General features: G+C 37.8%; 1 protein-coding gene across 14 annotated transcripts in view; it reads left to right on the top strand.

Moving 5' to 3' along the window:
* CABIN1 (calcineurin binding protein 1) overlaps positions 1-18,184 on the top strand; it is a 110,673-nt gene that overhangs the window by 38,084 nt on the left and 54,405 nt on the right. For all 14 annotated transcript variants that reach the window (XM_035556644.2, XM_035556639.2, XM_035556647.2 and 11 more), the window contains 2 exons: positions 2,058-2,395; positions 9,028-9,141. In XM_035556644.2, the coding sequence (XP_035412537.1) occupies positions 2,058-2,395; positions 9,028-9,141 (452 nt within the window). The remainder of the gene's footprint in view (positions 1-2,057; positions 2,396-9,027; positions 9,142-18,184) is intronic.

Below are 18,184 nucleotides of genomic sequence, written 5' to 3'. Positions count from 1 at the left end.
TTCCCCAGATGTAGATGCCCTTTTTATTCTGGCCCAGTAACAGCTTGATATTCAGTACTTAAAAGGACACAAGTAGTGGAATTAGATGTTTTAATCCATTGGACACTTTATTTTGGTGGAGAGTGGAATTGCTTTCTACCACGCTTTTCCATATAAAATAGAACTAAGTCTTTCGTATTCCACTGGAAAAACTGTTTCAGAATTTTTTTTAAACTTTATCCAGAAGCTGGAATTTCCTTCTCTGTTGTTTTGCACAGTTGGATATGGCAGTAGAGAGGCTGGACTTCACTAGGGAAAGAGAAACAAAATGGATGTATTAATTTTGGCCATCTTTCCGGGTTGTAGGCCCTTTGTGTGTGAAGTCTGCCAGTTCAGACCGTGCTGTACTCTCTTCCAGTTTCATAGAACCACAAAGCGTGGGATGTGGATATCCCTAATTTGCTTCACTGATCTCACTAGGAACAGGTGCCCTCAAGCCATCTTTATGTTCAGAAACTTTGATATCTTGCTTCCTTGTTTTTAATAATATTTTACTTCAGTCTTGCTTGAGCTAGGGAAGTCTGCGGTGATGCTTGCATCAATATAAAGTAGATGTCAGTTCCTGATTTTGTAAAATAACACTTCCGCAATCACTAAATCCAGTAACCTTTTGGGTGTCGGACTAAAACCATGACTCTTCTTCAGGCTTGCAGTGAGTTAGTTGTGTTATTGTCATCAGTTGTCTTTCAGGATAACTGTATTGAATCAATTCTTGCATGAATCAATTCTTGCATTACTGACATTTATTAGAACAAATGTTGTAACTGTAAAGTAGCTTCCTGACTTACTCCCAAGTCCTATTCAGTGTCAAGGTTTATTAAGGCTTTCTAAACTTAAATGATACTTCTGTGGTTTTTATTCCTAATGTGTGTTTTACTTGTACTAGATGGAAAACAGTTTCACATGTTTTCATTCCCTCTGCTGTATGAGCTAAGATTTTTCCAGTCATTTGAATCATCATCAGCTTAATTAAACAAAATACAAAACCAAAGCAAGCTCTTTTTAAGTGAAAGATCCATAGACTTGCCATGTAAAAGGTATTTGAAAAAAAACACTGCTAAGAAATGCTCGAAAAATTGTACCATAAAGCTATCTTTAAGTGAAAATCATGATGGATACATATGTTATCCAAATAAATTTTGAAAAAATTCTGTTCTGGAAAACAGACTTGACTTGAAATTTAGCTCTATTGTAGAAAATGTTAAGGAGCAGCTTCGTACTTGAGTACGAAGTATACTTTAGTATATCTCTAGACTGGAGATGAAATCTAATGCAAGAGGCTCTTTATCTTAGGAAAGGTAAGACAGTAAAATTCCATGACTAAAAATCAAAGCTGAAAAAACTTGAACTGCATGTAGCATGGGTGTTTTCAGCAATACTGACTAGCTAACAGGAAATGTGCAAGCTCCTGCTGTCACAGATCTTTTCTGAAGTAAGATTTGATATCCTTCATGAAAAGATGGACCAATTGAACTATGAGTTACCAAGTTGACTGCAAAAATATTTGGATAGAACTGTAGGTCCTGCGTTATCCAAAAGGCCAGGTTAGCTGCTGCTGATCATTCTTTTTGTATTTTGGAATTTTGTTCTTCTAGATAGATTGTTAAGAATAATATGTTTCACTTGGCAGGGTGGCTTTAATTTTCTGTTCCTTTCTTTGCAATAGAATTTCATTGAATTTAGTCTTATTGCCTTCCTTTGCCACCACCCCTCCCTCCCCAGTTACCTTCCAACACGGTATACACTGCACTGTGTAAGGTATGCTGAATTCTTACTACTGCGCAGGTAGAAGGCCCAGCTAAAGACTATTGAGAGATCAGTGTGTAGCTCTGTTAACAAGCTGAAGATGACTTATTAAACATGAAGAATAGACATCATCTTTTTTCACTTGTTAATTCTGTCTATGCTGTAATGAAGAAAAGGATTGTCATTTGTTGTAGTTCATTTTTGTCATTTTGCATATGTCATTTGCCATTTTATTATTTTCATTGTCATTTTTTCTTCTTTTAATATTTCAGTGGCAGGAAAGTCAGAAGAGCTGCTGGAAAGCTCAGAATCTTACCATCCTGCTGAGCCTACTGGCCAGAAAATTCTGTTGGATCCTCAGCCTGCTTCTGGCAATCCCACCAAAGCTGCAGTCCTCCTACCCTCACAGTGGGACTGCAAGAAGAAAGCTGAACCTTGTGGAGATTCATCTGAATTTCCTCAGGGTCTTCCAGCAGACCTTGAGGAGCAGCGGAAGTTCCTGACAGAGCAGTGCATCGCCTCCTTCTGTTTGTGCCTCAGCCGCTTTCCTCAGCACTACAAGAGCCTCTACAGATTGGCTTATCTGTACACATACAGCAAAACACACAAGGTGAGCAGACCACTGATAGAATAGCTGACTAGCTGTGTTTGTTGTAAAATTTGTAAATACTGTAAATAATCTGTGTTGCTGTTTGTACTGATTCAGAAGTCAGCGTACATTTTAATGTAGCAGGTAAGTTTAGTTCAGTTTGGACTGGAACTATACTTCTGGAAGTCTTTGATTCCTAGATTGTCTTATTCATGTGTGTGAGGCCATATGAGTACAAAATGCCTTTTTCATTGATGAACTAAGTTACTTTTTGTCGTTCACCAGAAAATTACCTTTTAGATATGTCACATAAATGAAGGTGTTCTTTTAAAATTGAAGATACTTGCTGCGTTTACTGAGTAACTGGACTGAAAAGTTACTTGGAAGCAGAAATTCATCAGTATTGGTGTAAACACATCACGTGACAAAGATAAACTTTCTGGGTATCTTAGGTCTTTGTAGAATGAAAGTTTTCCCAGTGTCAGAGCATGGAGATCACTAGCAGTTTGGGTCCATGTTCTAAACAGCATATGTACATTTTTTTTCTCCAGCTCCTGTACTTCATATTTACATCCCGTTTAGTACAACAAAATTATTTGCTGTTTAGAAATCATTGAATGAAATTCAGCTGGAGATCCTACTGATCATTAGCTGATGATTTTGGATTAAACAGGCATAACAATGTCTTGGTCACTGTAGTATTACCAGTTTCAGCTTGAAGTGAGGGTAGAATAACTTCCTTCCAATATTATCCTTGCATGTTCTTCATAATAAAATTAATTTCGAAAGCCTTGAGCTACAAGTCACCATTATTTTGATTTAAAATTTTATTATCTTTCTTCTGCATGTTTCTGTTATTACATACTTCTGTTATTATAATCCTTTGTCTTTCTGAAGTATGCTAGTAAAACATGCATGAAAAGTAAGCAGAAATTATGAGAGCTGTTTCACTAATTGTCATAATGAAGGTTTGAACTCACAAATTTTGTATTTGGAAAACTTGTGCATATGCTGCAGTGCGTCACTTCCCAAATTATCTTTCCCACCACTGAAGCTTTTGTGAATTGAATTTCCAGTGTGTCCTCTAATAGGGGCAGGAAGGTAATGGAAACAACTAATACCGCTTTCTTCATAGCAGAACACCCATTTACAGTACTGCTGCAAATTGAGCAGTAGCATGTATTAGCAGTCTATTGAAAGGTGATGAATATTTCATTTGGCTGTAGAGTGATTATCCAGAAAAATATGACCGTTTTTTAAAGATAATATGTTTTGAAAACATTCTTATGCTGTTTGTATGTGACAGTTGTTAATTTTTTTATGGAGTTAATCATTAAGAGGAGCTGCAGATTCATGCAATCTGTCATTACTGTTGCTGACAAAGGATTTTATATCAACATTCAACAGAGAAAGGCTGCCTGTTTTCAATTCATTGGTTCTAGTAGCATGTCCTTGCCTGAGGAGCTACTTGCCAAAATATCTTTTTTTTTTTTCCCAGTGATGATGCCTCCTCTTTTGCTCTTTGTATCTCTCTCTATATAAAATAACAGCTCAGTGATTTTTGATGTTTTTCTGTATGAAATGCACATTGTTGTCTAAATTTATCTTGTCTTGGAACTCAGAAAAATTGAATCTTGCCTGTTTGAGCCTAGTAGGTATCAGATTGGTTTCAGCTAGTATTGTTGGGTTTTACTATCTGTATTTATTATTTTTTTTAACAAACAACTACTCAACACTGGAAGAAAAAATCTTCCTACTAGTATATTTAGTCTACATACTTTCATGAGATTGTAATTTTTTCTTAGACACCTCGTGTGAATTCTTCTGTAGAACAATGTCAAATATCTGTGTTTTAATGGTACACTACTGCATTTCTAGTGGAAGTTTTACTCCTGAACAAATGTAAAACACAAAATGCATCTACGCATTTGCAGCAGCAATTGGAGTAAGAAGTATGCTTAGATATCCTGGTGACGAGCCTGATTTAAAAAAAAATAGGTAAATTAGATCAGGTTGAGTTGTTGTGGGGGCAGACTAGGTTACTGGTAGATTTTAGAAACCTGAGGTTAATTTTAAGTATATAACCATCTTGGAAAATTCAGCATTTGTGTGCCAGTGCCAGAAATATGTATGAAAATTTAGACTGATGGCCAAAATTCATGTTTGGCCAGGAAAGGAGCAGATTGGCAGGTCTCCATAGTGCACAGAAAAACAAATTTTCCATATGCAATCTGTTTTCTCCCATTTTACAGTATTACCGGCTTTGCTGTTGCGAGATTAGTAAAAATAGTTGAGTGTTTTTTTTAACATCCTTTTCAAAATCTTTCAACATTGTTTGGCTACATAGTCTATTTTTTTTCCTCTGCAAAATCCTGTTTACTCTTTGGAGGCTATATATTTTATTATGTTATCACAGCAAATTTTTACATAGCTGTTTTTTATTGGAACAAATAGACAGGAAAGTAAGGGTGAATTTTCAAAAGTTACTTCATTTCCAGTTTGGGCAATAGTTTAGTTTCCCATTTGCATTGTCTCTCTCTTGAAGTGAAGTTTTCATCCTTTGTGATGTTAGGATTTTACCTCCAACATGGCTGTTGGCACGGTTTGGAAGGGCAGGAAGACGGAACTTGGCAAGAGATCGTTCATTGCTATAACTAAAACACTTTGTGGATAGTGAGTAGTTGCCTTATGGTGTCAGGGTTCAGTATGTAGAAGTGGTATTCTTCAACCGGTAGATTGTCAGGAAATAAAAATACTTACATGCTTTTTTATACTGCAATAAAAAATCCTCGGTCTGCTCATAGATATTGTTTGTATAATTTAGATTTTTTATCTTCTATTATGTCCCTTATTAACAGACCTTGTAATGTTTTTTAACAAACGTTTGCTACCATCATGATGGACACCATATATAAAATACTATTAGTAATTTAAAGCTGGGATACTTGACAAACTGTTGCAGTTCAGTACCTGGTCCTCCGTATATTCACTGAGTAAGTGTGAAAGTCAACTTGTTTTGTGAAAGATACTTTTTTTAAAAAATATTAGCATGGCTCCAGTGTCATGGTATGCATTTACAGCTGGCTTAGATTATTTCTAGTGAAATGTCCTCCACTACATTTTCAGGATGAGGTTATGAATTTTTGTTCAGGAAGACTATGAATTCACTGTCATATTGTTCTATCCCATAGATTTTATAATATTACTCATCCATCAGCTGGGTAGAGACATAGTAATTTCTGTACTCTAAGGCTAGTAATACTGAGTCCATGCTGAGATCCAATAACCGTGATCCATTTCACAACAGAGACAACATGGTCTGCCTGAATGTACTGATGAGTTGTGTTTTATGTCCTTTTTGGGAAGGTAACAGTGGATGTGCTAATAATTAGAATCGTTTGAGTGTCTTCCTGATTTAGATGTCAATTGAAGAAATTAATGTCAGATATTGTCATATGTTACCAATATGATAGTCAAAACAGGCAGAATACATGCATGTAAAAATTACAAGATTATATGTAGGTTTAACATACAGACAGGCATAATCTGTAAGTTTTTAATATATCTAAGCCTTTGAAGTAGCAACAGTTTGGTAATAGTTTGTTTAAAATGCTACCCTGCAAGGTCAATAGTCTTTTTATTTTTCTTCTATTTGATGCAGTAACACTATGGTGTGTGTTTGTGTGTGGTGGTGGTTTGTTTTTTTCTTAAACAGAGGGAAGGATTAAAGTGTAGTAGGATGTTCTGTACACCTCTCAGCAGCACTTCATGGAGTTTCCAAATTAGGTATTAGTGGCTTTTGACACCCTTGAGCTAAAGGGTATCTATCTCTGAAGCGACTCAGATTTCCAGTTGGTTGACCGTAACAGATTTTTCTTTCCCTCTTGAACAATGCAGTAAACTTTTCTGCAAGTTCTTGTACCCTGTCAGTCATCTTGGCTTTGAATCTTGAGGTGTTGAAGATGTGGGAGGCAACAGCTGAACCGGAAAGAGTGCTTTGTAATTGCCCTGAGTCAGAAAGCTAAATCCAGTATTTCAGACTGGCAAGCAGTGTGCCAGGAGGAATAAATCTCTTTTGCTATGTCCTGAATCCCTTCACCCACTCCTAATAACTTCATCAGCCAAAAACAAAGCAGAGCAGACTCTGTGAAATCTAATGAGTTAAGACCTGTTCAGGCATATTTGCTGGGAATCACTGATCATGCTGATTTAAGAAGAAGGGTAGTGGAAAGTCTGTAACTACATCTTTTATTCCCATTAGTTTTGATTGTGTTATAATTTGTGTTTGATTGTGATATAATTGCACCATTTGTCTGAATGATCTTTTTTGCTCCTTGCTAGGTTACTGTCATCATATTCAATAAAAGCCTGTGAATTATATGTCCCATATACATGCCTGTGAATGGTCAGTATAATGTGCAGAGCAGATCACCAGGGCATGACACTACACTTAATGATCTCTTTCCATTTTCAGTATAAAACTAAGATTCAGGAATATATCTATAGCTAAAATTTGTTCAGACTGGGATTTGGGTTTTGTTTTCCTTTATATTTTTATGCAATGGTTTTAACGGTAAGATTCACATGGCTATATATTAGGCAATGTTTTCCTTTGTTTTCACACTTTGAATATCCTTATGTTTATGATGACTATGATTGACATAAAATAAAGCATTTATATGCCTGGCTTGTGAGAGTTGTGCTAGGCTTATTATTTTTGCTGGATTTTGATTTTACTCAAAACAGGTTGGCTTTCATTGAAGACCAGGCTTTTGTAGGTTCTTTTTTGTGTTGTATTTTCTTCTGTATGTATCTCGGAGTATTTTACAGGCATAGGTTAATAGAATTACAGAAAGACATAGTACAAAAGCAGTGTGGTTAAAAAAAAAAAAGGTTAAGTTTATATACTTCTCCTTCTTCAATCTTAAATTTGACACTCTTTGATAATTATTAAATTCAGTGGTCACCCTGACTAGCCAGGAAGTACCTTGTGATATTTGTGAGTGAATGTGTATTTGTCCCTTACCAGAGGGAAAGCTACACAAACCCTTGACTGTTGTACGTTGTAATTATGAAGGTCCTGTATAAGTACTCTGTATCCATTCTCTGAATGAAGTATTTTTGACATCCGTAAATATCTGGTTAGTATTTCCAATGTTCAGCTCTCTTGCACATGAATCCATAACAATCCCTTTAGCATTTTGCTAAAAGGGATGCTCCAGTTCTGTAAGACGTTGGAGGTTTCTGCATGACTACTGTCATTAGGACGAAGTGCTTATGATTAGGCACAGCTTTTACTCTTTCGCCAGAATCTTACAAAGAAAATCATCTGGAAAACAAGCTAAGATTTTTGTTAACAACAACAAGGAAGTATTGAGGTGATATTACAAGTGGAATATACTTGTTGGATGGACATGATTAAATCAAATTTATGATTCACAGAAACGTATCTCCAGCCCACCAAAAACAAATCAGAATTCAGCATTGTAACTTGCCTCTTGAGAACCAATGGCTTCCTCTTTCGTTTGTTTGCTCTGTTAAGTTGTAAATCTCCAGGAAAAAAAAATCACCACCAAAAAAACAGCCTAATGCTACTTTCTGATACTGAAAGAAATAAAATGAAGTAAAACAAACCTCTGTCAGTAAAACCTTACGATAAATAATTCTCTTCTGTTAGTAATTCTAAATACCATGTTTTGCCTGGAGCCAACAGCTGTTCCCTAGTTTTCCACTACACAAGAGATGTTCATGCATTGAACTTGTAGAGGGGTAGTGCTTTTATGAATTTTTGATTGTCGTCTATCATTTATTCTCCTACCAATGCTTTCTTTGTGAACTCCTTGAGCACTATTAACTAAATTTGATGACAGGCATGGAATTTTTCAGAGAGATTAAAATTACACGGAGGGCAATGGCTGAGTAGAGAGATAAAAGGCCTGAATTAACCACCTCAGTAAAAGAAGGCTGCAAGTTTGGGCTTACTGGTTACCTCTTCTGTTTGGCTGTAGAGCTGGCGTGTACTCTTCGCTGGTGGCTAGCCCTGGGGAAGGGCTGAGGCAGATGACTTTGAGAGTGTGGTGGGGCAATGAAGTTGGGCAAACTGGAGGGTCTGAGGGCCAGAGAAGAATGGCAGGGGTGGTGGGGTGGGCACAAAGGGGGCTGGAGGAAGGCTGTGGGATACCCAGGACACTGAGGTCCACAGTTTGGTGAGAAACTGTATTTTATGTATAAATTATTTAATATTGTGCTTTAATTCATCTTTTAACAAAATTGTAGGTGTTTTAAATATGCTTATAGTGCAGGTTTCTGTAGGTGACAGGAGATAGCAAGTGGATCTCAATAAATGAAGACAGTTTAAAAAAAAAAAAAAAAAGGAAAACAAAACTTGTTGGTATGAAGCTGGATTCAGCAGCTGTAGGGAACTGACTAATCCTCTGCTGGGGCTGATCAGTCCTCAGTGCTTGCTCTGAGAAGCAAACTGGCTTCTCTCTCCCAAGGGTTGTCATCCCCAAAGCCCATGTCTCTACAAATGCTGCTGGAACAGCAGCTCTCTGGGAAATGAGAAATCACAATACAGGGTATTCAATAAAAGCAAGTGAGCACTTTTTGTACTTATACCCATAAAGACGTTGTCTGTCCCGTTTCTTCCACAGAACCTGCAGTGGGCCCGCGACGTGCTGCTGGGCAGCAGTGTCCCCTGGCAGCAGCTGAAGCACATGCCTGCACAGGGCCTCTTCTGTGAGAGGAACAAGACGAATTTCTTCAATGTAAGTTTATACCGTTGATAAACACATCCTTACTTTCTCAGCCATTGTTTTAACACCTGTTTCTCATTTGAAAGGCTTGCAAAAGGCTGTAAAATTCAGCAAAGGCACATTAAATGAGCCACACAATTAGCAAAAGGAAAACTAGAATTGTATTATGGAGATACTTGCTTGGGTTTTCTCCTCTTGGAGGGAAACACATCAGAAATAAACCCTCTAATGAGCTTGAAAACATGGGGAGGCATCAGTGCTTCCCAGTTACACATCATTTACCATATAATTGGTGGTTGAGACCTCTATAAAAATTATAATTCTGTTCATCTAAATTATGTTCCTCTTCAGTCTTTCTCAGCTGGACTAGTAGTTCTCTTAACAAACTAGTTGCTCTAAGAAATCTCAGGATTTGGAAGGAGCTTCCTTGTATTCAGCTTTTGTAGTATGGTTCAGCAGAAAGAGTATTTCCAAGTCACACAGTACTAGCAACACTGTCTTATAGACTTTGTGATATCTTTTAGTCCACAGGATTGTCTGTGCCCCTCTCAGTAACATGGGACACAATACTTTTGATCCTTAGATGAGCAGTTACTAAATTCCCTGCTGTAATTGAGACTTAAGTGCATTGCTGTTGTCTTCAGTATATCTGGCTTCTCTGTGATATGTTCTAGTTTTTTGTGCCTTCTCTTTCATGAAAGGATTCTGTAGCAGTTTTGTGGCTTATGATGTGAGAAGGACCTAGAGAAGTTTTGTTTATTTCTGGATGATGTATATGTGATATGGTTGCCTGTGACTACAGTGACATAATTTTACGTCTCTGCTTCCCCATCCAGTACTATGTCCTAGCTCTGTTTTAATATCATAATTCTTCTGATTTTTTTAACTTTATATCTGTTAATGTCTGTCTTCATCTTTGTTGTATGTTGTGTTAATTAGCACCTCTGTGCATACTACTCGGTAAGTATATGGTAAGTGCTTTCCTCCGATTATAATCCCTCAACTGGGCTGAACAGCTAAGGAATACTGACTGGTTCAAAATTGTGTCATGGATCTGTTTGCGAAAAGAGTGATGTTGTTCCATCTTTCTGGAAAGAAGTTTTGATTAACAAATACCACCAGCCTGACAGGGTGTAGGCCAAAAACTTGTGACCTGGTTGATAGATTACATGGCTTTGTTCTGGTTATTTCCCTTCAATATTTGTCTGCTTTCTCCCTTAAGAATCCTGCAGTGTGATTAACTCTTCAAGCTGGTGAATACCTTGGCTGTGGTCCAGCTAACCAAGTATTCTCATAGATGTTAATGAAATTATTCAGCATGCTCAAAGTCAAGTGTGCGCTTTGCATGATCAAAGCCAACTTGTTCATCATCGCAGGGTTAAGCGTCAAGAGTATCCTGTGTTTTCATGTATGCAGATGAGCAGTGAGCAACTGAGCAGCATGGATAAGGGAATGTTTTTACTTGAAAATGTGAATTACCACATTAAGAGAGATCACTGGTTGACCTAAATCATGTCTAGTTTTTGAATGCTAATGCCAGATAATTTAACTGAAGGATAGATTCCATTGTATCCCTAGGTGCATGTTCTCCAGTGTTATTTTATACAACAATCATTCCTTACTCTGCGTATTGATCCTTTTGTACGCTGAAGGATGGAAAGTGCTTGTATAGATACTAGATAGCTGTGTAATAGTTCTGTTCTGTAAATCAACAAAAACTTAATTTGCATAATTCCATGTTATTAATTTTATTTAATAAGAAATTAAACACTTTGAAATAAAAGGTAATCTTCAATGAAAAGTATATGCTTGTAATATCCCAGCAATACTATTAGAACAGTGAGCACGTGTGTGAAAATGGTGACCTCAGCTTGGATTTAAGTTTGCCAACAGAGGAGGACAATGTTAGTCTGCAGTCGTCCAGGTAGAACACTGCCTCCAGGCTGGACACATTTCAGTTTGGGTCTCGAACGTTCCAGTGCATCTCAGCTGTGATGACAGTGTAACCATGGAGTGCCTCAGATGGCCAAAACTACTTGTGGAGGCCTTTGTGAATCAGTGCTAACATCCTGACATTCCTGCGGGCATGTAGGTTAGTCTCGCTGCTAACAGGTACAATATACATTATAAGCTAAGCATGATTAAATATTTGATGATGTAATTTTCTACCAGCTATATTTTCAAAACTCTCTTCAAGTAGCACTCTGTGTAGAACGTGTGGCAGTGATCCAGTACAGATGACACAAACATAGCATGGTGAGAAAATCCAGATCCAAGAGAGAAATGGCTACAAGTACCCATGAAAAAAAAAAAAAAACCTGTTAGTGCCTCTAACGTTCCAGAATTGGACAAACCTAAATCTGTGAACAGCTTGGAAAAAACCTCTCTGCCACTGCATTGATTTTTGTCTGGGTTAAACCTCAGCTAACTAGCTTGTTCTCATGCAGAGCTCCTAGCCAGGCAGCGGGTAAGCACATAGGCTGCACCATCTGGGTCAGCGCTCAGAATACAGACTTGTGTGTCATCCGTTGCGTACAGATGGTGTTGCAGCCCACTGTCCCAGCTAGTGTCTTCACAGAGAGTCAGGTGATAAAGCAGAACTCTATGGAGCTCTATGCAAGTAAGCAACTACATGTAATCTTAGAAATTAAATGGCCAACCTTAAGATTTCCTAAGCTTATTAATGCCCTCTGGGGTATTTTCAACAAAAACACTTTGCTTAGGGTGTTTGTTTGCTTCCATGTAACATATTTGGTTTTATTCTTGAGAACTCTTTAGCCTATGGTATAAAGGAATTAATGTCTGAGTGGCTTTCTGTATATATTTTACTACTGAAATACCTTTTTCCTTTGGAGCAAGTAGCGATAGAGTTTTTAATCTTTTGTACAGAAGATTCAGGGTTGTTGAAATTATAGCTGACTCAGTTTTACAAGTACAAACAACAGCGTGCAAGGGAGAAAGCTGAGCAGCTCAAAGACAAGTAGGGACTGTGCTAGCCGGCTCCTCCCAGACATTTTATAAATCATGCATACTCCTAGTAGAATTATTTATGAAATGTTTATGAGAGCACTGTATGAAAAGAAAGAAACCTGGGTAAAGTTGTCTCCCGTTAAATTTTACTGTGGGATTGCAGGTCTGAATCTGTGTGTCACAGTCTGTTGGCTAATTTGTTAACTGTCATTCACCTGTGTCTGAAATCTCTTTGAATTTATTTTTTGCTGTTTTCAGAATGAGCAAAAAAGGCACGTTTGCTTAGCCCTGATTTCCTCGTTTGGCATATTAGGAGAATATCAGGATGCAGAGAACTTGCCTTTCTATGTTTTAGGTAAAGCATGCTCACTGCATTATTGTACTTCATTGCTTCCCAAACAGAAGAGAACAGCCCTGATGTTCTAGGGTCGGTGCAGTGATTATTGCAGTTAGACTGGCAAGAGTATTAGCAGTGTTTCTATATGTGAATGTCCAAGTATTTTTTTCTTTGGCCAGTTGTACTTTTCTCCGGAACTTGTGTATAAAGGTTTGCTCCAGCTTACCTCTTTTATGTATGTGTATGTGTGTAAATATATAGAGGGACTCTTCTTTTTTTAATTTAGAGGGCTCCAGAATGGTTTCTATAGTAACTAAATTAGAAATTAATTCACCGGGGAAAAAAACAAACATAACATTGCTTTATATAGTAGGGTACTTCTTTATTTATTCAGATTTCATACCACTATTAATAAAACAAAGTTAAACTTTGTGCACAGATGATGGGTATTCATCAGTCTGTGGGTGGGTGCTGATTGTGGAAGAAGCGTTTTGATGGTTGAGCTCGGTATATCAGTAACTTTTCCATATGGCTTAATGTACAGTATTTGTATTTTCCTGGCACGTTTTCCTGTTATAAAGGTCTTGATGTCCATCTTCGGTAACTGGTCCCCACGTAAGAAGATATATGTAAACCGTGCATGTGCACAATTTTACTATAATGCAACATTCATGTGTGTTAAGTCTTGCAAGGCTGCAAATTGTTAAGGCTAATTGCTCTATTTTTAATTCCAAAAGAAATACAGTATTTTTATTCGCTGCTGTATCCCCAAAGCTCTTTGTTCTGTGGTCTGAGTGAGCAGGGTCAAAGTCAGGTAGCATCCACTGGGAGCCAGAAGCTGAGAGAGAGCAGTGGTTTCACTTTAATTGCCATTGTCATACTACGTGTGAGCAGGCACTGCAGTAGACTTGTGCTGTACAGAGCTGCAAGATCTGGATGCTAAGCAGCTGAAGAATGAAGTCTTAAAGTTTGGTACTGCAAGTTTCTAGGGGCAGGGCAATAACCAGTGGGCACTTTGTTAACTCCTTATAGCAGGTTCTTTCCCAGGCTGTGTTTCAGATTCTGAGAGTAACATCTCTGTCTTTCCAGAAGAAAATTGATTCTGCAAAGTTGAGCAACCTGCAAGGACTGACTCTGCTTTGGGATTCTGTACAACTCGAGCCATATGGGTGATTTTGAGACTTAGGAAATGAAGGCTATTATGAGGTCTCTAATATAAAATCATGGAGGAAAAGTTGATCAGGATTATTGGAGTGTGGGGGGGGGAAGGCAATATGGGCTTTTCTTTTGATCTGATACAGACCTTCATTTGTTTTTCCACCTAGCTCCTGAAGTATGACCTCAGCATTAATTTATATTCCCATGACTTGAATTAAAATGCAACATTTGCTACAGAATTTAATGTCTGTTGGCCGTGTGATGTGATAGAGATAACTGGGTGTATATCAACCAAGGGAAGAATGAAATCTGTTAGGGTGGTCTCCATTACGAAATGAAATCTGTTAGGTCTCCCAGGCATTGTTCTATCCAGCCCGAGTTTGCTTCTGGTGTTGACCTGAAGGACACCAAAGGGCCAAGGGCAGCTCTTCAAGGCTGATTGTGGCAGCTTGACTGAAGCCTCAGGTTGCTTGTTTCTTACTGTGCACTGGAAAAGCCTGAAACTGGAGGCAACAGCTGACTAAAATCACTGCCCTAGAACTATAGCTGCTCTGCTTTCCTTCCTGTCCTTGGCAGGTGATAGATCTGGGTTACTCTTTTCCTGCTCATCAGTTGTGTGTGTCTTTTCAGTTGGCAAGTGTGCTTCCAGCTCCTAGACATCTGCTATGTGGAAAATGAGTCTCCTTAAGAGAACTAGTACCATTTGAATTAGATTGGGAGGAAAGGGAAAGAACTTTAAGAAATGTACCGTGTATCCATGTGAGTTGAGATTGTGCCTCAGCCTGGTGGGATTTTGTGTTCAGTTATGTATGGGGGCTCTAGGAGAATTCATCGTTATATTTGAGCTTATTCGTGATTGCTTGCAATTTTTTGAAAAAAATGTTGGTCTTTTTAGCACTTCTAACACTTTATGTGAGTATGAGAGGATGCTAGTTCATTTTTTTTAAAAGTCACAAGTGACATTCCAGAAATCACAAGGTCTTAGTTAACTTGATTTTGCATGTCTTGCTTCTGAGTGTTTTAGATGCCATTTTTAGTGTTTTGGATGTCATTTTTATGCAACCACAAGGAAACAGAAATCATAAAGGAATCAAGATATTCTTAGGTTTAATTTTAAAAAACTTTTGATTCCAGCAGCTAGCTAGCACTCTAATTAGAGTTAGTAGCATTTAATAGGTGCTATACAGAAAAAGTGTCTAGAAAAGATGACCTCCACCATTAACACTGACCTTCTATACAGCTGGATAAAACAAAATAATGATAGCGTAACAACAACAGATATTAATAGTTCAATATATTTATTCTTCTTAACGGGGTGGGCAGATAGAGATATCTGCTTAGAGGATGGCTAAGTCCCTACGTACTTTAAAAGACAGAACTGTTTTTAATCTTTCCAGGAGATGGCCATATTCTATCTGTGAGATATTTGTTTTCACTCTGCAGTCCCTAACACACCCTAAGGGAGAGTTTTTCTACTCTGTACAAGTGCCATTCAGTAAATGCAATTTCTTAATGCCAGCTTTCTGCTGATTATGAAGTATTCAGATGTTAAGTTCAGTAGAAGACACACATTTTCTTCCTCTGCTAGGAGAGCCAGCTACTTGATGAAATGGTTGACAAGTTAGAAACGAGGACTGTCAGCAGTGCCCTGGAGTGCTGTTAGCAGACACAGTGCTGCAGGGAAGCTTTGCTGCGAAGGTGCTCGTGTGAGCCAGGGCTGCTGGGCTCAGCCAGCACCCCTCCCTAAGGCGAGACAACTGGTGGCCTTGCTGTACCACACTGGGGATGCGGATGAGCCACCATGCTGCCTGCCCAGCTTGCTTCCTCTGAAATTTTAACAAGTACTTCATTGCTTTGCCTGCATTCCTGCCTAATGTCATTACAAAGCTATTGTTCTTCAGCTGCGTGAGAAAACCATTTCTGGTGTGGGTGAAGAGATATTTGTATAGAAAGCTTCCATGGAGTAAATAAATAAACCCTCCAGGAGTCCCTTCTGAAGCAAACGATTCCATAATCCTATGACTAAAATGAAATCAGCTATATAAATGGCAGTTGTTTTGTCATTATGGTAGAAGCTGAAGTGTGAAAGATTGAAGGGTGAAACCAAATCGGTGTTTTCCCATCCTTTGTTCCTTGATTTTCTTCCTTTTTGGTCTTTGTTAGTTTCCTCAGTTTTCCTTCAATGCACCCTATGAGGAGCAGTACTGTGGCACAGATGTGGACGCTCAGTTCTGAGCACCAGTTGTTTGAATGTCTACTGAATCACAAGGTAGAGGAACTTGTGCTAACAAATCAGTGTGCAGGTGCAGGAAGGCATGTTTGCATCAGTTAAATATAATTCATATTTGTGAGGTTATTTTTGCATCAAGTCTATAAACTTTTTTTAATGAAAGCTTAGATTTCATATAATTTAGTTAATTAAAATGCATAATGAGGTGACAGCCTACCCTTCTCTGAAACTAGGACTGAAAGTCAACTTTATAAAGTGGCTGTGTGGAAGAAAATCAGTTTTCTCTGACTCTTTGTTAAACTTACTGTTATTATTATCTATATCTGAAGTGGGCAGACCTTTTCTATGTAAAAAAGGTACCTTTTAGAAAATCCACGTCTTAGTCAAATAAGCATATTAATTTCCTTTTTTTTTTTTTTGTCTAGCATGACAGATGGGTTCTACTGGGGAAGGGGAGAGTGGAAAACTGATACTAGTTGCCCCCATAACAAGAGTTAAGATTTCACAATTTCTTTTCTGACAGTTGCTCTTCTGCCAGTAGCTAGCCATTTTCCTTCTTTCCCCCATGTTTTTTTTTTCAGTTGGAAAGTTAATGTAATTCTACTCATACACCTCCTGCCCAGATTTTCTAACGTTTTAATCAGAAGAATGCTTTTAGTGGGTGCGAAGGAGTATTTTCTCTTGTTCTCTCTTGCTTGCTCTTCTGCATGCTCTCTTGTGCAATCTTAATACCAACGCTGCAAACAGAGGTAAGCAAGGAGTTAACTCTGCAAGTGAAACTTTCGTAGTGATTGGATTAAGACCAGAAAGCCAGTAAGCAATGAAGTCTTAAAGTTGCCTATAAAAAGCTAGATAACATTTTCAACCTCTGCCCAACATGTTATTTACAGTTCTTCACTCCATCCTCTTGGAAAAACAGAACTCATCAGTGAAAAATGTCCGTCGTTCACAAGGTTTTCTGTCTCAATATATACACACTGTTCTTTCTGGCTAGCTTTGCAGGCTTCCAAGACCTCACTAGTAAAGATGCCAATAAATCTAATCCCTGGAGATACAGGCACGGGGTTTTAAACTGTCGTTTGTGCCAGTGGATATTAAACAGGGTGGGTTTCTTGTTTTTTTTCCTATTTTGTTTCCCTAGGAAAAGTTTCTTCTTTTATTGAATAGATGAATTTTTAGATGTAGGTGAGCTGGGGAACAAACAACCCTGAAAAAGTGAAGATACGGCTTTATAGCAGAGCAGTTGTCGTGGAGGTTGTAGTGTGTTACAGGACATAAAGCAGTTAGTTTTAAAGCTGAGTCTTAAAAGTTTAACAGCAACCATTTTACCCTGTCTAAACAGCATTTGAAGGGTGGGTGCTGGTTTGCTTGAATAATGTGTGATGAGTGTCCTTTTACATATGTGCAACGAATAAATCCATAATTTGATTTTGCCATCTGTCAGCTTTGTATCAGATATGGATGGGAGAGTGACCTTTAGACGCTTAACAGGGTTTGTTTTAAAGTAGTGCTAGATTCTTTCCCTTAAAGGAAATATATACATGTATGTATTAAAAAATCTATTTATGATTTTTAAATAAAGTAGGACATGTAAAAAAGAGTTTTAAGGTGATGAACCATGAAAGGTCTTTAAAATACATGGTTTTATATGTCTACTACCTGCTTATTAGACTAGTTCTTGTGGCTTCTTACTATCAGTTATTTATCCTATTTTTATCATAGAAATAAATGGCAAGAACTGTTATTCCAGTGTAGACCGCTGCATAAACAAAACAAAGCAAACAAAAACAGAAAACAGTAAATTTGGAATTTTAGAAGCAAACCTAAGACACAGAATTTTAATTTTAGTTAGCTGGCATTGGTGTTTCACTTTTCCCAAATTCTTATAGCCTGTTATTGAAAGCTTTCTTGTAAGTCCTGTTACTATCAAAGCGTAAAGTTCACACAACAGTGCTGAAAGTAGTCTGTATGTGTCTGAAGTCACACCTCAGTTTTTAAAAAACCCTTTCCTTTTGTTCTAAAACAGATAGATACATTAAATGTATTGCCAGAATCAAAACCTTCTCAAACAGAGCAATTTTCTAAAACACTGCTTTCTTAGGTGAAGCTCTGTATGACATATCCAAGATGAAGTGTGTTTTTCCACTGTATGTTTTTGATGAGCTCTTTCTGCCAGTTGTACGTTAAGAGAATTCTGTGGCATTAATCAATGCAATTTTCTCTACTACTTCTGTATCTTTCATTTTGAAGATGTTCCTGGGGCTGCTGTTGCGGTAGATGTCAGCACTGTATCTGATCTTGCTCAGTACAGCACTTGCCTGTTCCATATTCCAGATATTGCAGTGAGGTTTTTTCATTCC

This window comes from Cygnus atratus, chromosome 17 (genome assembly GCF_013377495.2).
Source record: "Cygnus atratus isolate AKBS03 ecotype Queensland, Australia chromosome 17, CAtr_DNAZoo_HiC_assembly, whole genome shotgun sequence".
Classification (NCBI taxonomy): domain Eukaryota; kingdom Metazoa; phylum Chordata; class Aves; order Anseriformes; family Anatidae; genus Cygnus; species Cygnus atratus.
The sequence above is the reverse complement of the archived record's forward strand: the minus strand, read 5'-3'. Positions and strand labels throughout refer to the sequence as shown.